The following is a 25,915-nucleotide window of genomic DNA, read 5'->3' as shown; positions in this document are numbered from 1 at the left end:
CAAATATTTATTTATATGGCAATATATTTTTAGTCAATGAAGTTTACATAATAAAAGAAATTTTTCTTTTAATTTAATCATTTAGCTCAATTCTTTTCTCTTGTCTATGATTTTTATCTAAATCGAATCATGTTGTATGTATATATGTTGGAAAAAACATGTAACATTTTTCAGGCAAAAAAATGGAAATTTACAAATTGCTTGTTTCTGTTGAAGAAAATTCAAATAACAGGAATAAAACAAAATATCAAAGCATAAAATTTTAAAAATTATTTTTATTTACAACTTTTGTACAACAAAGTAAGCAAAACATAATACAAATTTAATTATGCTTTCTTCAACTCACATAAATGCATGATCAATGCCAATTGGAAATTCCATTCACAATTTGACTAAACAGCAAGTTTTAAATTACTTTGCAATAATATATACTAGTTTATACACTTTATGATATAAAAACAGTCTTTGGTTTTAAATAAAAATCAAATGTCAGTCTCACATGCTAACTAGGAAATACAGAACTTGGTTATGAAAGCAATTAAAAATTAATTGCAAATATACAAGAACTAAATAATTAATTTCAGTGTTTTTGTAAAAGATTCTTAAAGAATCAACAAAAATGTAACAAATATCTATAAATCACATTGTACAGATCTTACTCAATTTCACATTACCATTAAAACTACTAATACTTAAATATCTATTATATTATATAAATGCTTTTCTGGAAAAGTATTTGGAACAGTTACCAGCACTGCTTTGATAATGAATGATTTTTTTAAACACATAAAGACTTGCAAGAAAAAAGTAGAAAAAAAAATGAGATAGTGTTAAAGCAAAGTTACTTTTCAAAGATTGGAAAATCAATAGAGAGTAAAAAGTCACCCGCAAATGATTTTTTTACAACTTGCAAGCAAAAGCAAACACTTAAGTTGAAAGAATTTACTTTCAAATTTCCTGGTTGACTTATTTCTATTTAGAAATTGAAATTTGTATTTAAAAAAAAACTGATACATACAAAATACAGTGCTCTTTGTTAGTGTTATAAAAATGTAAAAATGAGATATGTATCAAAAAACTTTTTTTATAAAATGCAGAAAAGATCACAAGGCTTTTTCTTGTTGTGAGAAACACAAAACGCTTTGTGTAAAAAAAGATAAAACTAGTTATCCCACACAAGCATTTGGTTTGCAAAATGAAAAGTGTAGTTAAGTTTGACAGTTACTTGCAGTATAAAATGAACTGAGAAACAGAATTCAGCCAAAAATTATAGCACCAGCACACATTGAGGTGGGTTATTCGTGGTTTATTAGTATTAAGAGTAATATTTTTTACAAGAAAGAAGTTACTAAACTTCTTTAGAACTAATTTTTAATAACTTCATATTGAAAATATCTTTTATTAACATAATAGTACTGAGAACAAGAATGTCTTAAACAGAATTATATTCCAAGGGATCATTATATCTAACAGAATCTTGCTAAATTGAATCCAGACTTAATGACCAAACTATTAACTTCCTTCGCTGGTAACTAATTAACATTTAGTAAAAGATTGAAGTTATCACATTTAAAGGCAACTTCTTTACTGATAATCAGAATTTTTCTTGCAAATACTTATAGATTATTAGTTATATGAGCATTCACAACATATAAGAGGTTTGAATAAATAACTAAAATATAAGTCTTGAGAACAGTCTTTTGCACACTACTTTAGAATAATGATAAATTATAATGAATATATTAAACTTTTAATTTACATTATTGTTGTCACTTGTAACTCTATGCTACTTTTTTAATGTTTATTTTTGTAAAAAATAAAAAAATAATAATAACTAAACATTGATTGAATTACTTTAGAGGTTAAAATCCAATAGAATACAATAAAAATGAAGGAAAATAGCTTTCTCCCTCTTTCCATTTTCTATACATATGCAGGAACAAAACGATTTTGTTGTCTGCACAATTAAAACCAATTTCTTACAATTTCAAATTATGCAGAATAACTTTTTCTTTTACAAACATGTTCTCTCATTTATTTATTTATTTTACAATTTCTTTTCTATCAATGTGACAGAAATGCGATCAAGTCAGTCCTATGACTTAGAGAGCAAGAATTATGATTTCTCATGCGAATGATAATTATTACAGAGTCGATTCAAGTCCTGATCCCATGAGTTCATCTGAGTGAAGACTGCTTCCATGGCTATCCATGCTAGTTGTGTCACTGTCATTGCTGTGCGGGCTTGAGTAGCTAGCTGCCTCTTGGAGACGCATTAACATGTTTAGCTGAAATAGAAAATATATGTCTTAAGAATTAAAATATAAGACACAAAATGATGTACAGTACTATTCAAGAAGTTAAAAACATGCAATTTCAAAAACAGTCAACAAATTAGTACACTTCATGCCTGTTTTCTTTTTTTTTAAATAATTTAATGAATGATTAATACAATTTTTTAATTGCTGCATTTTTTATTTTAGGATGAAAAGTTTTTTAGAAGAAAAAAAACTTTAAAGGATTTAATTTTAAAGAAATTTTAATTGAATAAGTTAATTTTTAATTCATTATTTTTGAATTAAAAAATTTAAAATTTATTTTTGCTACATTTAAAAAAAATGCTCTTTATAGATTTACATCATTTCATTGAAAAATTATTAAAACAAAAGCATTATAGATGCCAATGATTCTTCTACTAATATCAGATCTATAGTTTTAGAAATTCCCATATAAAGGTAAAGTGTGTTTATCACACATAATCAACTATTATAAAAGAAAGACATAATAATTAAGAATATTATAAACATTAAAAAAATCCTCTTTAAATAAAAAAAAATATGTTAAACAATTTCAAATAAAATAGAGATCTGTTATATTAAATTATATTAATTCTTATTTTAAACAAATAATTTTTTAATGATCAAGTTTCAACAAATATGAAATCGATAGTTTTTGGATACAATTTTAAAAATATATATATTCTTACTAATGGATCAGCTTCATTATTAGGATTATTTGTGTGTTGATTCTTTGATCCAATGCTAGGACCTGGGTGACCTTCATAGCCAACATCTTCTGGCCTCAACCTCAAAAGCTGTGGTTCACCAGTGCTTTGATGAATGGGCCAAGGATAGGTTTCATAAACCCATTCAGCTGGATCTTCCCAAGGAGCACGTCTTCCATACAACTGAAAAATATAATTTTTCATCAGAATGCACAGAATTTTTTTTCCCAATCAATTTTAAGAAAATTTTGATTTTTAAAAAGTAAGGAACATATATTATAAATGGAACTTTCATATACTGGAAAAAATATTTATGAATAACAACAATATTCTGTAGGTGAAAATTGCCTACATAATTTTTCACCCTAGTGCCTATTATAATTTTTCACCACCTGTCATTATCAGTAGTTAAGAAAATATAGATGGCATCCAAGATATGACATTATTTCCTCCCAATTATTTAAAAAAAATGATACAACTACATTAATATTTTGCACCAAAGGTACCCCATATAAATCGAGGCTGGGTCATCAATACCACCCTTGCCCTCCAGTTACTAAGCCACTGATCATAGATATATGATTCAATATTTTTTAAGATAATTTTCAACCGCTCTGAATAATGCTAAACTTATTTATTATGAATAATACTAAATTGCTTATTAAAATTCATAGTAGAACCAAGGGAAAATATTCTTCATAAAGTTTATATCTATGAGTAAAAAAAATAATCAAATGAAACTAAAATTCTTAAATAAATTTTCTTTTTTTACAATTTTCTACAAGTATGAATACTTTTGAAGAAGTTTTTAAAAATTTATGCAGATAAAAAAAAATGAAATATAAAAAAAAATATTGTGGGAAAAGAATATGAAATGTCTAAAGCAATAATAGTTGAAAAAATTGTACTCTGTTTTTAAAAATAAATTACCTGAAGACCTTCTCGTACTGCTTCCAATACATATGGTACAATGCTGTAATTCCACAAATCAGTAAACCACACCTGAGAACTGGAGAGATCAATGGGACAAGACAAAAACAATCTTGGTCCTAAGAATGAAAAGAAATGGTATTAAGTAAGTTTTAAAAAAGTAATTTAAATAGATCTAATTATATACATTTTAAATTTTATATATATATTTTTACCTATTGTGACATCAGATGAATTGTGTGTTTCAAGGTATTTATTTAGATGATGCCAAACTTTGGGCATCCAGTCAATGACCTTGGCAATTTCTGCATTGCGAATGCCTCCTTTAACTTCTTCTTCGACTAGTTTCCTCTTCAGGTATCTACCTAGAAAGCTTTTGACTGGCTCCATATGATTAGCACACAAAACCCATCTAAAAATAAACATATTTAAAACTCATAATTTAAAATTTAAGCTTTATATTTTTCAAAAGCTATAATACTGTGCTAAAAAGGATTTAATTTTACTTCTGAAGATTTTAAAAAGATATTATTGAAAAATATAAAAAAATTAGTCACTTCTGTTTAAATACAACATAGCAGTTTCCATTATTTTTTTTAAAGAGTGTATACCATGGATCACATAGTAAAAAAAAAAAAAAAATCATTATTTCAATGTAAATTGTATAAGATGGTACTTATAAATATTTGAGAGTTCAAAGTAGTTAGTACATATATTTAATGTAGAAGAAATCAACTTTTCAAACAAAACTAACCAGCCTTATAAACACTAACATAAAGCTATGATTATTATTCATTTCATTCAATATTATAGTATTATGCTACAAATTATGAAAAACTACTCCAGATGTTAAAAAAAAAATCACAGAAAATAATTATGAATTAATAATATTCAAATAACATCCTTTGGCAGATGAATTTTACCTGAAATTGTGATGAAGCTGTAAATTTGTTGTTGAGCATGTTGCTTGGTTCATAGTGCCAATGATATAGGGGCTGCAAGAAAAATAAATTTCAATCAAGAGTTTTCAGTCAAGAGAGTTAAAAAAATATGGAAAAATGAGAATTCAAGGGATAACAAATAAAAATATTTGAAAATATAATTATTTTCATTCATACAGATATGCACATACTAAATCATATAAACTTTCAATAAAAATAATTCCTTTTTATATTTTAGTTTTTGTAAATTCATTTAAATATACAACATTTTTCTACACTTCAAAATAATCATCACAAAATTACGCATAATTCAAATATTAATTTGAGTGATTAAGGTAATTACAGAAAATCTGATTTTTTGTAAAATTTATTAATTTTGAAAAGATATTGAATGTCATATCTTAGTTTTTAATATATGTTAGTAATAACAATTTTTTATGTTGTAAACATTTTTTTTAATATTATGAATTATTTACACTTTATCCACTGCAGAAAGATATATAATAATTTTTTTTAACAAAATATAAATGAAATGAACTATTTTAAATTAGAAAAATAAATAAATAATAATAAAGAAATACATTTTCTTACCACTTTTGATATTTGGCACTAAGAAAACCATTAAAAACTTCTCCCAGAGAGCCTACATGATGTAAGTTGTCCAAGATTATCACAGTTGGTAGATCTGACACATTACTAAAAATAAAAAAGAAAGAAAAGAAAAGAAAATCAGAACAATTTTTAATAGGTACTTAGCTGGAAGTGTAAGTTGTGATGTATGTCTAAAAATGCTACATAATAAACAAACTTATTTTTTCAGTATAGTAGATTGCTTGAAAGCTAATAAAATAATTTATATTATTTGACTAACTAACAGTCATGCTTAATAGTGTATGAAACTGGAAATGATCATACATAAGTTGAAAACTGGAAATGATATTATATCATAAGTTTGCCAAAGAAATTATTCTCGTAATTCCAGATCTGTTGAAATCTAAATTATACTATTATACTAAAAAAAAATTCATAACAGAAGATAATTATACCTGGTTTCACACTGTTCTGCAACATTAGACAGATACTGTCTTAGTTCTTTTGCTGATTTGTGGTCCACACTAAATGTAGCAATAGCACCAGCAGCTAATTCTTTTCCATTCCTATGTAAAATAAGATTTGTTATGATGAGATTGAAAACTCATACAACTCAACTTCCATTACTAAGAAATAATTCAAATCTATCAAAACATAAATCTTAATTTCCCAAATACTTTAAATAGAGCCTAAGATCACAGAATTATAAATCTTTATTTCTGGATCTGATTATCTAAGTTTTTATTATATTTTTTTTTTTTTTTTTGGAGATACAAGAAATAAATTATTCAGTAGAACAAACTGACTAATTCATAGTCAATTTTATGAAGATCATTGAAAAAAATATTTCCCTATTAATATGAAATAATATTAGGTAAGCTAATTCAAGACAAACTTGACCACCATAAAAAAATATGAAATTATATGTATTGGAATAATAATACATATGAAACCCATGATTTAGAGTGACTTTGACATTTTACATTAATTGTAAGTTAATGTGAAAAATTGAAAAAACATTAGAATGTTATACAACTGCTAATTAAGATGTAGTTATTTTTCAACATTCTCCATAATCTACAATTTAATGTTGAAATAATACCAAAGATATTCAAATAATATATAATTTTTTATATAATTGTGCAAATTTGATAAAGAATGTAAAACTTACTTTAAAACAAGGTATTCTGCAAGCTTTTGAGCAATATATGTTTTACCAGTTCCACTTGGACCACATAAAATTATTCTTCGATGCTCTGTTAATAAGGATATATATCTCTGCACTATGGATTTTGGTATTAAGCTTTCAAAGGCTAAAGCATCAACAGAATGTTGTTTTGTACCTATAAAACAAGCATGTATGTTACATCTTGTAATTTAAAAATAAACCAAAAGAAACATGAAGATTCAATATCTATAAAAGTAATTTTTAGCAAATACCTTTTAAAACTAGCCTGATGTGCATATTGTCACCAACAACATACCCACAGGGTAAAAGCTCAGGGGCATCAGCATCTGTTCAAAATAAAGATAATAATTTAATACATTTCAATAGTTTTTCACAAGTTTCTTTTTCAAAAAAGTATTTTTCAAACCAAAAATTTTAAATTAGAGTGAAATACTCAAAATTACCTTTGGCTCTTACAATTTCACCCACATGATAGTTTACAATACTCTCAGCATTGAGTCCTAAATTTGAAACAGGATCAACTCTCAAAACGTACTCCTAAAAAAAGGAAATAATAATTAAAAAAAGTATTGTTTCATTCTAAAATATAATTTATATAACATAAATATGTAAGCTTCTAGATATCTTAAAAATATATTTTACATCAGTCCTTTTATTTTAAAGCATTGATAAAATAATATGTAAGTAATAAATAGGAGCAAAAATCTTGATTTTTTTTGACAAATATTAATAGATTGAAATTTATTTTTTAAAATGATTGCATTAGATTATTTTTGTTCATAAAAATAATAGATTATCCTTCTTCATAAAAATATTAGATAATCATCCAGTATATATCTTTTTATTTAATGAGCAGAATTTTAATATTTAATAGAGCAGTCTAACAAGTAAAATGAGTTCAGTTAGTTATATTAACATTCCACTTGAAAGCAACACAAAAGCTATTTTGGAATAAATCAGATAATTTTGAATTCCAGTCAGATGACAACTGAGCGGGCACCTCCATCTCCAAACTTCCACATCACAACCACAAAATTACATTTGGCCAATGATGTCACATTTAGCAAGCATCAGGGCCACATACACAATGGATCTTAATTGGAATTGGATTTCGAACCTAGTGCCTCCTTTTCCGAATACCAAAAACCTTACCACTATGCCACTGTGGCCCAAAATTAGAAAAGGAAATGTGAATTCATTAATTAATAGGAGATAACTGAATAAAATATACTAGTTCATCTTATATACTCTTGTTAGCTTATGTACACATTTAAAAATAATATTAGAATAACTTTTAATTTTATAATGATTATGTAGAATTTAGATATTTATAATATTAATGAAGATAATCAAAACTTACCTTAAAAGACCTTTTTACCAGGTTATCTAAGAGGTCCCATTTTGTTTTAGAGCTGATGGAAATATTTCCAATAAGAACTTCAGATATATTCTAAAAAAAGAGAGAGGAGTGACAATGTTATTACTTACAAATGTTTTAGTGACCTATTTTTCAATGTTCTAGAAAGTGAGAAGAAAACTTACTGCGTTTTGCTTTTGAAACATAGAACTATCTCCGTGGCAACCAAGGTAAACAGACACATTAACCAATTTCCCATCCTGGTCATTTCTAGGCTCATTTAGATACATTTCAGCTGCAAGAAGATTTGCTATTAAAATTTTTTCCTTACCTTAGCATTTTGAATATTAATGAATAATATTTGAATAATGAATATAATATTATGAATAATATTAATGAATTATATTTTGTTTCTGTATTTCTTTAGAGTATAAATATAAAAGTAACATAGGTATTAATATTATAAAAAGGACTTAAAAAAAACTTTGTTGGTATTACATCTATGAATTCCTAAGAAATGTGCATCAAAATAGAATTAATCTTTTTTAAACACTTTTGTTAATATATACTAAAATATTCAATAAGAGAGGAGGAAAAAAAAAAAAAAAAACCCTTCAATGTTAGTACCATTTTTAGTATCAATAAATTAAGTTGAAAGAAATAAAATGTACTTTTTATTTCATATAATATCATTAAACTAAACATTTGTCTAATGTAGATAAATAATATAAGGCAAAAAAGAATGTAATTGTTATGAATAACCTGGTGTATTTAATTTTCAATTAGAATTTAAATGTGCTTACCAATACTAGGAGGACCTGAATGTTCTGAAGCACTCAGTCTCTTTTCTAGACTTTCAGAACTATTTCTTAATGGTAAGGAACTATGGGATGAAGTGAGTGACTTAGTGGCAACAAGCCTTTGAAGCCTGTCATTGTCTTGTTTCAAACTAAGCATTTCACTCTGGAAGGCAAAACAAATATCATTTACTAAACAGAAAAAGATAAACATACACACATATGGATTTAATTTAGTAATAGAATAATATTTTGGTAATTTGAATTATAATTAGATTAATCAGTACTTTTCATTTAGCTTTATGTTAGTTCCATCCAAGATTAAATTTTAATATAAAATATCCTCTTTTTAACTGTACATCTACTGCCACAGATAAAAAAACACAATTACACCAGGTACAACAATTATAAGGCACTGAGATGGGATAAAATAAATTTCAGGAGAAAACATTGTGGTATTTAATATGAATGGTGGCTATTGGGGATCTAACAGAATATACTTAATAGAAACTATTTTTAAAACAAATTTTTGTTAGTGGATTAAAAATTAGTTAATTGCTATATTTTAGCCATCCATTCATTTAATTTCTCATTTTAGTCATTAGTTTCATTATTACAAATATTATGGAAATCAAAATTTAATTAAATTGTATACCTGATGAAAATACTAAAATAGTGAATTGTCATCGAGAATACAAAAATGAATAAAATTTTAAAACTCTAGTACATCAAGAAAGGAATGAGAAATCAATCATAAATGTCCATCTTCACAACCATTAAACAAATCCAGTTAAATAAAAGGTGTATTAAAGAACTAATTTGTTTAATTCCATAAAAATGAAAAACTTACTCTCATTTTATTTACAGTTTCTTTTAAGTTTTCTAACTGATGAGCAGAGCTGAGAGCATCCAGTCTTATATCAGTCAACATCATATCTTTCTCATGTAGCTGCTTCTTTAAATCTTTTACAGCCTCTGGAGTATCTTCATCCTCTTTTTCATAAAGCCTGATAGAAGCAATAAAAATGTTTAGAAGTAAAATTTTTGGAAGAATTAATAATAACAGCGAATAATTTGATGTTTCCTTCTAGACATATGAAATTATGATCATTAGCAATTTTGAAGAGCTTAACATAGCTAAAATTTGAAGTAAAGTAATATGAAACAAGGGGAGGAAAGAAAAATTTGCTAAAATTAATTCATTCTAATTCAGAAGTTCTAAATTGAATAATCAATATTTATTTTTTATGCATAATTTTTTGATTAATAGCTAAGAAATAGCAACAACAAAAATTTTTTAAAAAAAGATACGAAACTAGGAAATACAAATACAGTACAATAAAGTAAAATCATAAAATATACAGAGCAATCCTTAATATTATTAAATATCTTACTTGTAACAATGTAAATACTTCTTCTGAAGGACAAGTTAAATGATTTAGAAAAATAAAATATCTATCTGATTTTTAAATAAAGCATTTATTTGAAAAATGAATACATAGGAAACCTAATCTACAACATTCAAATATTCCTAAGCATATTAAAGGCGTTTGATGTTTTTATACTAATACAAAAACAATGAAATTGCATTTCTCTACTAAAAGGCTTGTAATGATATCACCATGATTTATATTAAAGTAGAAAATACAACTAGCCTTCAAAGAAAATTTATTTAAGTACACAACTAATTCCACAATAAGTATAGAATAAAAGGAATATTTTATTAATAAACATGACACTTCTGCATAAACATAATAAAAACTGCCAATTTAGTTTCATACAAGTTTTTGAAAGCTCTATAATTAGAAATTTATTATAATTTTTATATATCTTCACATTTCAACAAATATTTTGATCATTACTTACGCAGATGAGGAATGAGATTGCTTGAGGCCATGCCCATTTCCATTCGTAGTGTGTCCTGCCCCTAGGAGAGGAGAATTTGGGGTGGAGGAATCAGACTGTAGGTGTCTCAGATCTTCCACATCAGAAACAGAACCATTCTTATTTTTCTTGCTTCGAGAGAAGGCTTTGCTAAAGGAATTTCTCAGCTGCAGGAGAGAGAGATAAAGAATCAATCAATTGAAATAATAAATTTAAAAAATCTTTTGTTGTAGTCATTGAAGTACATAGCATAAAAAATAAAATACTTAATGAGAAAAAATACTTAAAACTGTATTTCTCTAACTGTTAATCAAAAATTCAAGGTAAGGAAGATAAGAATACATTTTTAGTATATATATGTATAAAGATTTTTTTTTCATGTAAAGTATTCAATAAATTGTTAATTTTTGCTATCAACAATGGAAAATTGAGTAATAATAATAATAAAATTAGTATTTTAAAATGTAAGAATGAAGATATAAGATGAGCTCAATTATGGCTCAACACAATGGAAAACATGCTTGATGGAAACATACATCTTTAAAGTAAAAAAAGAAGAAAAAAAAAGGAATGAGGAGGCATTTTTTAAAAATAAATTCATGTATGAAAAAGAATAAGATTTCAAGTATAAAAACTTTAAATACTGTATTCCAAACATTTAATATTTATAGGGAAGGGGGATGTAAACTTTTTAGGATCTCACAGAGAATAATGATTATAAAGGGGAATTCAAGATACCTTTTTTCCACTTATGAAAACTCGCAGTTTGAAATTATCCAATCACATAGTAACAAGAAAATAAAATCTCCAATATTTCTGATACTGAAAAAGGAGAGAAAGAGAGAGAGAGAAATTTAAAAACTGAATTACTTACCCAGCCCTTCTTTTTCTTCTTTTTATCACTCAAGGCATCACCAGATTTGCCACTGTTTCCACTACAAGCACTGGAACAAGAATTAACACTGGACATCGAATCAGTGGAAAACTGCCGTGATATCCTATGTTCTTGAAGTGCTATTGTAAAATAAAGCAATAGTTTAAAAGCTGAATGCAGAAGTTATCAAACAATATAGCAATTCATATTTTTAAGTACATGGTTTACACAAATATATAAACAACTACAAGGTATGCTGACTAAATGATGTAAATTAATTCGTAAAAAATCAAATTAAATATTTAAATAACAATGAGCACTTAAAAATATGGCCCTACATGGCATTGTACAAATAATTTTGGGTAACAGATAGAGGTCTTTTCTTTATAATTATTTAGATGTTAGTTTTGGTTGAATTTCTTTTTAATAATCACAAATTATCATCTTTTTTCTTACTTATTTCCAACCTTTTAAGTTGTATTAAAATTTTTTGGATAGAAATGGTGCCACAAAAATCTTTTCTATCTTAAAAAAATAGAGTTGTAAACAGAAAACTCTAGCTAACCATTATTTAGATTAAAAATTTTGATGTTGATTATAAATTGTTTGCACAAAATATAATCAGACTGTCAAACATAACAAGACATTGAAAAAAAATGAAATTTTCCTCAAATGAATTAAAAAGGAAGCTAATTTAATAAGTTTAAGAATTATAAGATAAAAGCAATAAAAATCCTATATAGCAACCAATTTTATTAATCTCCTAAAAATAAGAATCTATTTTAACCAATTCTTTTATTTTATTAGCCTTTTACATACAGTTTATTCATAAAAATATTAAGGCATCAGGAAATCAAATTTTTCTCAAACTGACAATCAGACTGCTCTAGTATATGGAATAAAATTTGTAATTAAAGTAATCAATATACTGATAATTAAGTTCTGAAAATAATAAAATTATGTATTATTTTCGAATACACAGATGTAAAAAACTGCAAAATTCTAGCATTAGAATTTTGCTCTAACTCTAGGAAATGAGTGAAAAGTCCATTACAAAAAAGTTCATTTATAAATATAAAGTCAAGTTAAATAAAGATCTGTGAAAATTGAATTAAAAGTTATAAGAATTTGAGTATTTTCATGCAAAATGAAAGAGATTTAATATATGGAAAGATAAAAAATAATAATAATAAGATTTTTAAATTCAGAAACGAATTTAGTCAGCATACCTTGGATTGCTAAAGAAGTGCTTATTCTAATTAATTATTAATATTGTTAATTATATGAAATTGAATTAAATTAGGAAAGTTAATGATATACTGCTATATAATCCATCATGCAATTAATTGTTGATGCACCAGATAACTCATGCTTTAGTGTTTACAGAATCAATAGTCGTACAATCATCAAGTGGTTAGTGAGTAGAGTGGGACAGGCAGGCATGCGGAACAAACCAAAGTACTCATGCAGCACAGCACATTTCACTGTTAGTTGCAGCATGCCTCACCCGTATCCTTAGTAGTGTTAAAAGTATGCCTTCGGACTAAGTTAGTAGCACCCGTACTTCTCTGCACTGCTTGCATCGACTGCAGGGCCATCTTGGTTAGACCAGCTTCGGCGCTCTGCTGCTTCAGGGCTTCTATGGTATTGCGCAACTCCATCAGCTCACAGTCCTAAAGAAGAGAGAAAAAATGTCATTATGGTAATAAGGGACCTTTGAAAAATATATTTTTAAATTTTCAGTTTATTAATTTATCAGGTATAAAGAGAAACATTATAAAAGATAGTACATAAAATTTCATTACAATATAATTGTTTGTTTCTGACTTATTGGAATAATTATAATATTTAATAATAATTAATAGGTCTTTATGATAAATGTTTCAGGCACTCTAAAATTACTTGAAAGCAATATAATTTCTCTATTAATTACTCTAACCATTTTCAAGTAAAATTTAGTATTACAATTTTGAAAAAAAAAAAAAATACACATATTAATGCAAATACAATAATAATACATCAAAATGAATGCATACAATACAAAACTATTGATTCTGGAGGAAAATATGTCCCATATTTGATAATGAAAGGAAATATATATACCCTAATTTCAAAAATATTTCTATATTATGTCAAAAATCTCTTACCCACAAGTTTTTATATACTAATATAAAATTTCAGGAAATATAAGGGGGGGGGGGAATGCCTGAAACGTTTAGTGTTTTAAGTTCGAAATCTTTTAATTTTCCCTGTTTTGAGACCACAGTCTTTTTAATAAGTAAACTAACGTGAGTTTGAATTTAATCAATTAAATACTTTTTTTATGTATTCATGGCATGGTAAAAATACATGCGAGATAATATACAATTTCAATATAAACTAATCTCTTACTTTTTGCTCTGCACTGGCTGTAAGGTGTTGCAACCGACTCGTCATATTCGATAAGGACTGCTCAAATGCAGCAACCATATGTGCCTATAAAAGAAAAATTAATTCTTTAGTTCACATATTCGACTCAAATTATTTATTAAATCATAAATGAACAATATATACTCTTACTCATATATCAAGCTTCACATGAATATATATATAACCCATATAAAAAATAAATAAAAACGCTCAAAATATTAGATTTCCTTTAAGTTCTAGTCCTTACGGTTCTGAATAAACAACAGTACTACAAAAAAAAGTATCAATGTAAAGCAGTAAATCATTTCAAATCGATCTACAAAGGATTGGTTAACAGAATTAATTATTAACCAATTTTTATTTGAAGATTAATTTTTTAAATTTTTGACGCATCATATGCATTGTGTAAAGCCGCAAAATACTTAATTCCATCATAGGGCATTAAAAATATACAAACAAAAATATTTTGTTCTTCGTAGAATCCCCATGACTAAATCTCAAGGTATCTATATCTCCCTTTCTCATATTTGATTATGCCAAATAAATTACTTTTGCATTTTTACCTAAAAAATATTACAACACAAAGTTACAACTCAGACAATAATAAACAAGAAACCATAAAAATTTCATAATTTAAAATATGGCGATTCTAACTGATTCATAAAACATTTTAAAAAATATTTTTCTTTTCAGTATAAAGAATACGAGTAGGTAAAATCCAAAAGAAAAATGCGAAGAGAAAATCACGACGTGTTAATAAATCATAAATCAGAAGCCTGTAACTCGTAAAAGTTTTCTGGAATCCAGGATTTTTTTTCTAACGAATATTTTCCATTGTGTGCCAAGACGCTTTTTTTTTTTTTTTTCCTCATAATTAAAATACACAATAGAAATGTTTCTTTTAAAAGCTTTTCTTTTGTCTGATATTTTATAAAAACAAACGATTTGTGGTGAAAATTTATTTTAAAATAAAAACCGGATCAAAGACAGTATAAAGCTGGAAATACGGCTTGAAGGTAAAACAGCTATGAATAATTCAAAATTTTCGAATAAAAAGAAACATCTTTAAATGCATATTATCTTTATAGGGGGAAAAAAAAAAGGTTTTTAAAAATTATTTTAGGTGTAAGCATTCAACTATAAAAGTAAAATTTCTATTCATTTATCTTACTTTTTGAATTATTTTTTTTAAATATCATAGTAATACAGAATGAAGAACAGAATAGGATATACCTAACAGATGGTGCATACTCGTGCTTACGCTGGTAATGCTGCACACAGCAGCACTTACGTCAATATTTAAGATAATAAATGTAAGTAATTTTTATTTTGTTGAAAAACAAAATAAAAATTACTTACATATATCATCTTAAATAAAGACAAAAAAAAATACATCAGCTTTCTTAAGAATATATATATAATTCAATTATGCCCATAAAATTCTACTTCAGCATGGAAAAAACTTAATTGAATTCATGTATTGTTTATAAATGTTTAAAATCCTGTTATTTTCACAATAGCGTATATATACTTTATTCTACTAGTAAAATATAAACTACGTTAATATATCACGGAGATAGGACGATGATAGGACTTGAATCATCAAGAGAAAGTCAAATAAAACCTGTGAGAGAGTTTCAACGTACAAAAATTGCGTAACATCTTTTTATATAACGTAGATTTAGAATTTTTACCATAAACACACATTAACCAAGACCTGGATAAAGCAACCTTGACTCCTGAAACACCCACTAACTTTCATATCCACAAAGAATTAGATTCGGGTCATTTTTCTCTTCCAAAATGTGTAGCAATTGAACTAGTGGAAATGGCTAGATTGCCGAAATTTTCCACTCAGAGCACGTACTTCTGCACCCCCCCCCCTGCACATTGTCTTCATAAACGATCATTTACCACTTGAAATAAGTGCTCCGAACAGACTTGAATTTCTTGGTCACTTAAGCTCAAGGCCACAAATAATGGTCCTAAATTGTGTTTGTTCAGAAACTACAAGCTCAAGAATCAGACATTAATGGAATAAAGAAAAACGGACGAAACAGATCCAAAGACAGATATGAAGGATCATTTAAAGGTTGTGGGATATCTTTACGATCGGTTACTTTCCTAAGACATAAAAAGAAAAACCGGAAACATCGCAAGTTAAAGTTTCAAAGAAAAGAAATAACTTTTCCATTTCCTACCTTCAGGATTAAAGGAACGAAGTAAATAAATATTATATCCCTACATATATTCACGAACTATTTTTTTTAATAAATTTATTATCAAAAAGATATTCAAAATTTTATCTGTAATATATATATATATATATATATATATATACATACAGGGTGTTCATTAATTACTGTCGGGGTTTCCATACCTCATAACTTTCGAATAAAAAATATTACGCAAAAACCGATTACGTGTTCGCAAATTACAACTGAAAGAATTTTATTGATGATATTAAAGTGTAAAGCTTGCACAATTTACACTTTGTAGGCATTCAGCTGAAGGCGATTATGTATTCGTAAATTACAACTCAAAGAATTATGTATTCGTAAATTACAACTCAAAGAATTATGTATTCGTAAAGTACAACTCAAAGAATCGCCTTCAGCTGAATGCCTACAAAGTGCAAATTGTGCAAGCTTTACACTTTAATATCATTAATAAAATTCTTTGAGTTGTAATTTGCGAATACGCAATCGGTTTTTACGTAATATTTTTTATTCGAAAGTTATGAGGTACGGAAACACCGACAGTAATTAATGAACACCCTGTGTATATATATATAATATCTTCTCTGGATTGTACTTGAAACAAAATTTTCTTTTTATAATACGCGATTGAAAATAGTATTATCGAGTATTGCAATACGTACTCGTAAACACACAATATTTTGATTTTAAATAGTTCAAACGGTTTAATGTAAATATATTTTCTAAATGCTGCATTAGGAACAAGAGTATACTAGGAAGGACAAGCTGAAACAATAAGGTCTGAATCAGGTCATTTGATATGTTTGTCTATTTTACCACATACATTAATAAAAGTACAGCAACAGCGAAAATTAATGATATTTATTGTATGATTCGCTAAAACAGGTTAGTGTATCATATACAAAATTAATACTATATACATAGAATTCTTCAAAGGTTAAATATCAAAAAATTAAATTGAATAAATAGTTAATTTTTTTTAATACGAAATGTTTATTTATAAGTAAGGGAGAAAAAATTGGACAATTTTGAATAAATTTTCCGAAATTGAGGCAAATCTAGGGTAGTATTTCAATTTCGGACAAAGTTGAAATGCAAAGCATCTAACCGTTACTTAAACAACACATAGAACAAGAAATAATGTTGATAAAAAAAAAATAGTAGTCTATCAAGAATATTCAGGTTAGAAAATCAAAATTCTTAAAACATCTTTTGAGCTCAACCAATACATAGAAATTCCACAATTTTTCCTAACAGCGTCACCAGACAGAACATACAAATAAAAAACGTATATCGGTTAACTATACATACACGAATCCCTATTTTACGATACAATAAATAAACTAGGATACGATTTATTTGAAAACGGAGAATGAATTTGAAAAGCAATGAATCATGACGAACAACCTATCCCATTATTGTATTTTTCGTGTTTGCCATCGGACTGCGAATATATTAAATATAATTTTATTTCGAAAGATTTTGAACAAATAATTTTGCTTCTATAATATAAATTTACAGTTATAAATCTGAAAGAGTTTTAAAAAAGCGTTCTAAAATTTAGCTTTTGTCGATCGGAAGTAGAATCTGAACTTCAGAGAACAATAGAATTGAATTTTTACCAGGAACTGTTTACTAGAACAAAGAAACGACTGAACAGTTCGAATAATAGGCCATTTTATTGACTATCGAGTAGGCCAAAATACTTCAGACTCGTGTTCAATGTCGATTCTTACTTCCGCTTGACAGCAATAAATAAGTTATAAAACGATTATGCAAATAGTATCCTTTTCAACAGAGTCCGTGTTGATATTATCTTTGCTTCTGTAGCCTTGCCTGGTGTTTGCGATTACTGAAATTGCCAGGTGCTTTTTAAACTAAGGACATTGACTTACCCTTTTCTTTCGTTTTGGAAAAGAAACATGAAGGCTGTGTACCGATGCACGAACTCGTTTTTTTTAAATGATCGTGTCATGTTTCTTTTCTTTTTAGATAACTCAAACTACCTTTCTTGAGATAATGTTCAGGAGCCCCAGTATTATTTTGCAGATTTTACAGCCATGAAAAAATAATTATCTTTACTAAGTATTATATTCGCTTTCACATTATTGAATTGATAAGGATAAGAACACAGATGTGTTGGAAACGAATTTGGGAGGCAGATGTTTGATTAACATATTTCATTCTGTTTAGCAAGCCGTCGAAATTCCACTTTTTGTTTTAAAGTAGTAGTTGAAGTGATTGTCTCGACAATTTCATTTACAAAAAACACAGTGTTTGGAAACACTACTGGGCGAAGTGTAATAGTAGAAATCATGCTATTCTTTTTTTTTTAAAGTAAAATTCCCTTTCTTCAAGAAAATACTTATTATATTACAAAATTTGAAATCAATTTAAAATCTGTAACAAAGTAATAATTACATATATATTAATTAATTGGCTATCCTATAAATTAAATTTTCAGAGACAGTTATGCAGTTAAAAAAAATTACTTTATTTTAAGGAAAGTAAAATTAATGTAAGATTTTAAATATTTTGTACTTAAACATAAATAAATAAATAAAAATTAAGATAAAAAAACTGGTTGACTTACTAGCCACAAAGAACAAATCAATTCAAAAAGGAATTTCACCAGTTTTTCATGAAAGTCATTTCAGCGGTTAGGCAAGAAGAATGCATTAAAAATAATCCTATTTCTCTATAATAAGTTGTGAAAAGCAGATATTTAAATCATGTAAGAAATAACATTCGGATTTTGATAAAACAAGAGTTAGATGAAGATATATAGCATTTTGTACAGCGCATTAGCCTTCTTATGGGAATTTTGAAAGGATTAGAAATTTAAATTCCCTTGATCTTTTTAAGTCTTTCCAACAAGATTTGCATATCTTAAAGAATTCATGTTTTGACTGCTAGCGAAACAATGATCATGAGTCATACTTTTCGTTGAAGAGTGAATCCCAATCATCTTTTAAGATCGTTCAGAATACACAAGATTATCAGATTAAAAAAAAAATGATCTTCTGAATGAAAACGATCTTCTGAACCATGAAACATATGTAACGCTTTCACCGCCAAGATAATGAGACGAAAATATTTATCTTCTCATTCTGAGATAAGCTTATACGCACTTCAGATAAGATAAAAAATAATCGTGTCTTGATTTAAGGAGAGGCATATATATATATATATATATATATATATATATATATATATCATTAATTAAAAAAAAAGTGTGACAGCAATTTCGAATGTTTGCAAATATATTTTACAAATAAACTTTAAAGTGTTGGCATATAATAAAAATTTCAAGGTTAATCCATTTAAAGCAAAAAAATAAAATAATTAAATAAAATAAAATAAATAATAATATAAAAGGCTTCAATAAAATAACTAGCTCCATTACCTTAAGTATTCAGTTTTATTAAGGTAAACGCAATGAAAAAAAAAAGTTTCGATTTAGCTTTTAACTGAAAAAGAAGTTATTTGTTCTTAAAATTATTCCACCGTTAAATACTAATTTTTTTAAAGAGATAATATTAAAAAAAATGATAAAATATTTTATATTGATATTTTAAAATTTTTTTATTCATAATTGAACTCTGAATAAGTTCTCGGAACATAATTAGAATGTCTTTTTTCTAAAACAAGTAAGATATAAACTCTCGGATTCATTCTAAAAATACAAATGGGGAGTAAAAAAATATGTTCTATCTCATATTTATTTATTTTCAGAAGTAAATTAATATCATCACCCCTTCGTTCACTGTAGATGACGTCTTGTACTTCCGGCTTCGAGTTTCAACAGGACAAGAGAAGTGCGACAGAATATAGAACATTAAAAACGAACTAAGAAGCTGAAATACATTAATTATATTCACCCAGCTTTCAAACATGCATAACTCAACTTAAAAAAAAAGTACTTTTTCGACGCCGACTCAGTTCTTGGAGGAGATGATTTAGATAGAAAGTTTCTAAAAAAGTAGACAGGGTGATACTCTGTAGTAAAAATATCATAAATCGCTTTTTATGACAGCGGGTTTCCACGTAAAAACTCCTATGCTCGAAGATTTGCAGTTCAGTGTCGCACTAGTTTTATAGGTGCATAAGTTAAGACAAGTTTCGTGTGGGATTAACAGCACAGACGTGAGAGAAGTGTCAAAACATAGAAATAAATTCAAGTTTTCTGGCGTATGAATGATTGTAATCTAAAATTGTTTTGACTATTTGTTCAAGCACGATCTATATAACAGTTTTTTATATCATTTTGTAATAGAAATTTGTTCAAATTTGTAGATATTCTTGCTTCGGCAATGAATTCACTTATTCAATTTCTATTTTGTTTTCATCCAAAACAAGACTTAAAATTTTTTCCATTGGGGACTTTTTTTTTCTTCTTTTTTTTCCAGCGAACAAGTTTTCTTACCGTTACAAAAAGAGGAAATAAAATAAAATAATAATAATAAGCAATTTAATTTAATATACTTTTTTGTAAATTTAATGGCAAGATTACGGGGAATTAAGATTTTGGGTACTAGATATTACGCATTATAAAGCCTTTTAATAAAGTGGTCAATTTAGTTCCACATTTCAACAAGTGTTTAACCTGTTAATGATTTCTTTTAGATTAATCTTTTTTATTTTATTAACTTTGAGAAAATGAATATGTTTTTATTTGACTCTAGACTTCAGCATTTACCTTTTGTATAGAATGAATGATGTATAAATATTCTTTCAATAATTAAGTAAACATAATAAAAAATATAAGCATCTGACCATTTATACTTGATTGCATGTTAATAATACCTTAATATTTTATAATTTATAAAATTTGTCTTTTGCAATAATTTATTTGAAAAATAATGATTTTTTAAATCGCTTGCCGACTTTTCTCAGCTTAGTGCTCAGGAATCTATAACTGTGGTAAACTAATAGAGTTAAAGATTGAATTATTTTATTTTATAAATGATTATTGCTTTTAAGCATTATCATTTAACATTACCAGTAAACATCCCGAGTTGTCCGAGTGTTACACAAATTTAATCAGGATCACGACACAATAAAATGGTTGAAAAACATTTTTAAAAAAATTTCGCGGCTTAGAATGAGTAGTGTAAAAATAAAATATCTCCAAAATAAGGTGATCACGCAGATATTATATTCAGTATATTCTATAAGAGAACAAATTGTTATATTCTATATTCTTTACGTCTAAATTATTGGTATAAAATGCAATATAAAAGTATATAATAATAAAGGGAATAATCATTAAAGCATATTTTAACGTTTTTTTTTTTTTAGTTGCTAAAGGCAGACAAACTTAATTATGCTGTACCTAAATTAAAGATTCACCAGCAAATGTTTACGGCATATTTTCTAGATATCACAGATGTACCGAAAGATAGAGTTTCAAAGGACTTTCCAGTGTCAAAAGGTGGGGAAGAGAGTGATGTAGTAGAAGTGGTGGATTTCACACATGTGGAGATCGTGCCACATCCGGTTGAAACCAAAGGAAGCGGCACATGAACTAAAGAAATGGTACACGCGACATGCATAAAACACTTCAATGTCTCGACTGTAAAATAAGAAACGCGTGCGTCTTCATCAGAAAAAAAAGAAAAAAAAAGTTCCAGCTCCGTAAACAGCCAAAAGTGTGGCTCATTAGCTTGATATACAGTAGCGGAAACAGAAAAGAAGTAATAGGATACTCTCTAAATATGTGAAATGCGTGTAAAATGAATATTTCCTTTACTGAGAGTGGAATATTTTAAGAAGAAAATTCTGCATGTCTCAGTGATAGCAGAGATTATGTTTTGAATTTTTAGCAGATTCTGGGTAAAGATATAAAACTGTGGTACAAAAGAAATATAATCATTTTTACCACGGCTTTTTCTTCGCTTAATAGTTAATTTTCCTTCACTTTTTGTTCGAATGTGTCCAATAGCTTTTGGTGGCGTTTAAAAAATCGCCAAATATATATATATATATATATATATATATTCGAGCATTGTTTATAATATTAATAAATTTTGAGATAAGGAACACAATTCTTGTGAGATATGGAGTGGAAGGGAAATTATTTATCTATTGACTATAAAATTAGTTCATTAAAAACGAAATTTGTCACACAAATCTAAGACATATACCGAATCTAATAATTATTTACTCTATTATATAAGGATAGTAGTAATGGAATACGGATCCGATTTCTAAATCTATATTTTAAAAAATAGTTGATTTAACAAAATATTGAAACTTTTTTTTTCATAGCGTTTATCCAAATTTTCGTACAATAAATTGTAGTTGATTCAACTTTGTATGAAAAACAACATACTTTATAGAGCTATAAGTTTCTAGAAATCAACTCTTAAATTCATGAAATAGCAGTTGTTATTCAGTAACTGAGTTCAAATAACTATATAAGAAATACAGTTTTTAGAATATTTAGGATAGAACACTCTATTTTATTTGGGGAAAATGTCACAATATGACAATAAACACCCAATCTGAATATGCTTGTATTTAATTACTAATTTTTTATGATTGCAATTTTTCATTTTTTCTTGCAGCGAAGTAATTTACAAATGAAATACTGAATGCAAAAATGACGATAAAGGGAAATCCATTACTTTTCTTTAATTGAGCAACGGATTTGTAGAAAATTGCAAAGACTGTAAAAATTCCTAATTTAATTTTTAAAAATTTTGAACCACAGGAAGTTAATGACAAAATTAATAAGTTCTATTTACTTTCAAAAAATTGCGGTGTCGGGAAAACCGGGCAATATAATTTCCATTAACTTCCGTCAAAAATAATTCTTTATTGCTCTAAATGATAATAATCAAAATTAAAAAAAAAAAAAACGTTTTTATCAAATTAAGTAATAAAATTAAAACCGGATATTTCAATTAAAATACATAAAGACTGTTTTTTTCTTCTTCTTGAAGATACTAATGTAAAATACATCCATTTAATCTTAACAGTAATAAAATCTGCGTGAAAATTCTTTATTCGACTTTTTTTTTTTTTTCTCTGAGGATTTGAAATAAAATTATAGCAACAAATCAGTGACAAAATAATAATACCGTATTGCGCTAAAATTCCTTTTCTAAAAAGTCAACGCACTTTCATATTATAATTTTACCTACTTTAAAATCAAAGCAAAAAAGAAACAACACAGAGCTATTGACACAATCCTCTTACAAAACGCTTCTTCTCACACTCATTTACAAGTTCCCTTACTCATTGAATGATGATAAATTTTGGTGCCCATTGTTCCGCTCATTTCTGCAGCCCCACGATGAAAATCTTCTTTCATTAAACAGAACTAATGATTTTGAGATCGCTACTTCTCCTTTCTAATTTTTCCTTTAGAAAACATGACAGACAATGGTAAAGTATCTTCCGTGAATGAACCATAGATAAAAGTCCCATAAAATTCTAAAAGCCTCTTTATGGGATTGCGGCATCTGAAAAGGCCTTTGTACCATTTCGTTTGAATCAAGGGCTGGTTCTCTTTCGTCTTTCTGCCAGTGTTGGAAAATATCTTTGATGTACCTTCATTAAAGATGCTGTTTTTTCATTAAAAATATCTAGTCAAATATTTCATTAATTTAGATTATTGTTTTAAAAGCAGTGGCTCAAGTTCAATAAGAAAGGAAAAATTCTACCAAATGGCCTTCAACTATTCTTTATGATAGACACGCAAGGTGAAAGCTATTTTAAGGATTTAAAAAATGTTTGAACGCTTCATATAATTGTTAATCCGTTTCTATCTAATAATATTGCTATTTAAATCAGCTAAAGACGTTTAAATCATTTCTAAATTTTCCATTTTCCTTGTACAAAGGTCATTCATAATAATTTAAACGTATAGTTAAATGACAATGCCACTAAGAAATATCAGATAAGAATGTTATATTGTTAACTAGTCACATTTTCCTTACTTGATATGTAGCACTAGAAAATCAAAGGCATATGAAAAGTAATTGCAAAATCGTAAGTGCTTCCTTAAAATAAAATTATATTTATCATTACCAGAGAGAAAACATGCCATCTCATGCCAAATCTATGTTTTAGAATGAACCCACATAAGCGACAACCATTAATTGAACTATTAAATTCCTGCAACAACATATGGATGATGATAACCCGTGAAAAGTATTTCTTTGAAATTATCTTTAACCGTAGCAAATGTTTCCTTCTCAATACTAGATCAAGAAATCATCTTATGACAAATCAATGTTTTAGAATGAACCTGCATAAACGACAACCTTTTGTTGAACTATTAAGCAGCAGCAACAACATACGAACCTTAATAATCCGTGAAAAACATTTCTTTGAAATTATCTTTTATCGTAATAAATGTTTCCTTCTTAATATTAGATCAAGAAATATCCCCCATTTTAAATTTCTTCTTAAATATTATTTAAAACTTCCATTATTAAGATAACACATACTGTGAATGACAAGGCATTTTTTTCCCCATCAATACAAAGATATACATGCATTTTTGACGAATAATTAAAGAAAGCATTAAAAAAAAACCCAAGAAAATGCAAAAGATAATAAATAAACTTAAGATTTCTTGTTTTTGTATATGGCCACAGCAAACGAGACAAAAAAAAAAAAAAAAATCTTTTAAACAATATTACTTTTTTTTTTTTTTTTTGTAAAACTTAGATGTAAAATTCAAGCACAATATAACTCAATAATGCAATTTGACTTATCATTATCATTTCGATAATCGAAAACTCTGTTAAGCAAGATTAAAATTTGAATAATGATGATGACATTTTGAATTCTTTATAGATATAAAGAATTCTTTTGAATTCTTTATATCTTATGACCTCTTTCGACAAAAAGTTTTTTTCAAAATTATTAATTTGAAATTATAGAGATAAGTCCGCAAGTGCTACCGTACCGTGTATTAAAATTTTAACGAACTTAATACAAAGTAATCAATAATCGATATCGGCATTTGTAAGTGTCACTTATTTTCGTTGTTAATTTTGCTATTTAAAAAAAATTCTTCAACAATATTTCTTCCCATCTAAACTGTTCTTTTTTTTTCACCCATGAAAATATATGGGATTAGTTCGCAGCACTATTTAATTGCATAAAAGTGAAGTTGTCTTAAGTTTTTTTTTTTTTCTTCAGATAATTTCTTGTTAAAAAGATTACTTCCCGATAACGAGTTTTAAAAGCCTGCGCATCTTGAAAATCGGCTCAATGCCAAACATAATATAATTTTCTGAAAAATTCCGAGATCTTATTAAAAAAAATAAACAAGTTTCATTTTCTGGCACTGACTCAGTTAATTGAGACCTTGGTTGATAAAAGACTAGAAAATTGAAGTTCTACCGAAATCATGTCTATGATCCTTAAGAAACGTTCAAGGATTTGTAGAAAAAAAAAAGTATTTTAGCGAATAACAGTAAGAACGCTTATGCGAGTAACAAATGCTACTGTCTCAAGATTCTATTACTGAACAAAATCCATCTTTATACAGACGGCAGAAAAAAATGACATATATGCCCAGAGCAAAATTGGACTTTCTTTAGCCAGGATTTTATTCGATGGTAAGCGTATATTTTTAAAAGTTACATATATACAATTTTCCTCGATCAAAATTTTTTCCCTTGACCAAATTTGCGAACAGAAACATCGCACAGACAAGCCCACCAAATCAATATCTTGATTCGTTACAAGATTTTTGCA

General features: G+C 27.0%; 1 protein-coding gene across 4 annotated transcripts in view; it reads right to left on the bottom strand.

The window, feature by feature from the left end:
• Positions 1 to 255: 255 nt before the first annotated feature.
• Positions 256 to 25,915, bottom strand: part of LOC129964016 (neuron navigator 2-like) — a 654,345-nt gene continuing 628,685 nt past the window's right edge. For 3 of the 4 annotated variants that reach the window (XM_056078676.1, XM_056078675.1, XM_056078678.1), the window contains 18 exons: positions 13,959 to 14,042; positions 13,075 to 13,240; positions 11,568 to 11,707; positions 10,676 to 10,860; positions 9,660 to 9,816; positions 8,816 to 8,975; positions 8,198 to 8,307; positions 8,016 to 8,105; positions 7,099 to 7,192; positions 6,907 to 6,981; positions 6,638 to 6,809; positions 5,922 to 6,032; positions 5,467 to 5,571; positions 4,858 to 4,929; positions 4,150 to 4,346; positions 3,935 to 4,053; positions 2,987 to 3,187; positions 256 to 2,288 (listed from right to left, as the gene is read on the bottom strand). In XM_056078676.1, coding sequence (XP_055934651.1) covers positions 2,145 to 2,288; positions 2,987 to 3,187; positions 3,935 to 4,053; positions 4,150 to 4,346; positions 4,858 to 4,929; positions 5,467 to 5,571; positions 5,922 to 6,032; positions 6,638 to 6,809; positions 6,907 to 6,981; positions 7,099 to 7,192; positions 8,016 to 8,105; positions 8,198 to 8,307; positions 8,816 to 8,975; positions 9,660 to 9,816; positions 10,676 to 10,860; positions 11,568 to 11,707; positions 13,075 to 13,240; positions 13,959 to 14,042 — 2,382 coding nt within the window. In that variant the 3' untranslated portion in view covers positions 256 to 2,144. The remainder of the gene's footprint in view (positions 2,289 to 2,986; positions 3,188 to 3,934; positions 4,054 to 4,149; positions 4,347 to 4,857; positions 4,930 to 5,466; positions 5,572 to 5,921; positions 6,033 to 6,637; positions 6,810 to 6,906; positions 6,982 to 7,098; positions 7,193 to 8,015; positions 8,106 to 8,197; positions 8,308 to 8,815; positions 8,976 to 9,659; positions 9,817 to 10,675; positions 10,861 to 11,567; positions 11,708 to 13,074; positions 13,241 to 13,958; positions 14,043 to 25,915) is intronic. The other variant, XM_056078677.1, reaches the window with a different exon arrangement.

This window comes from Argiope bruennichi, chromosome 3 (genome assembly GCF_947563725.1).
Source record: "Argiope bruennichi chromosome 3, qqArgBrue1.1, whole genome shotgun sequence".
In the NCBI taxonomy this organism is placed as follows: Eukaryota; Metazoa; Arthropoda; class Arachnida; order Araneae; family Araneidae; genus Argiope; species Argiope bruennichi.
This window is presented reverse-complemented; position numbering and strand designations above follow the sequence as displayed.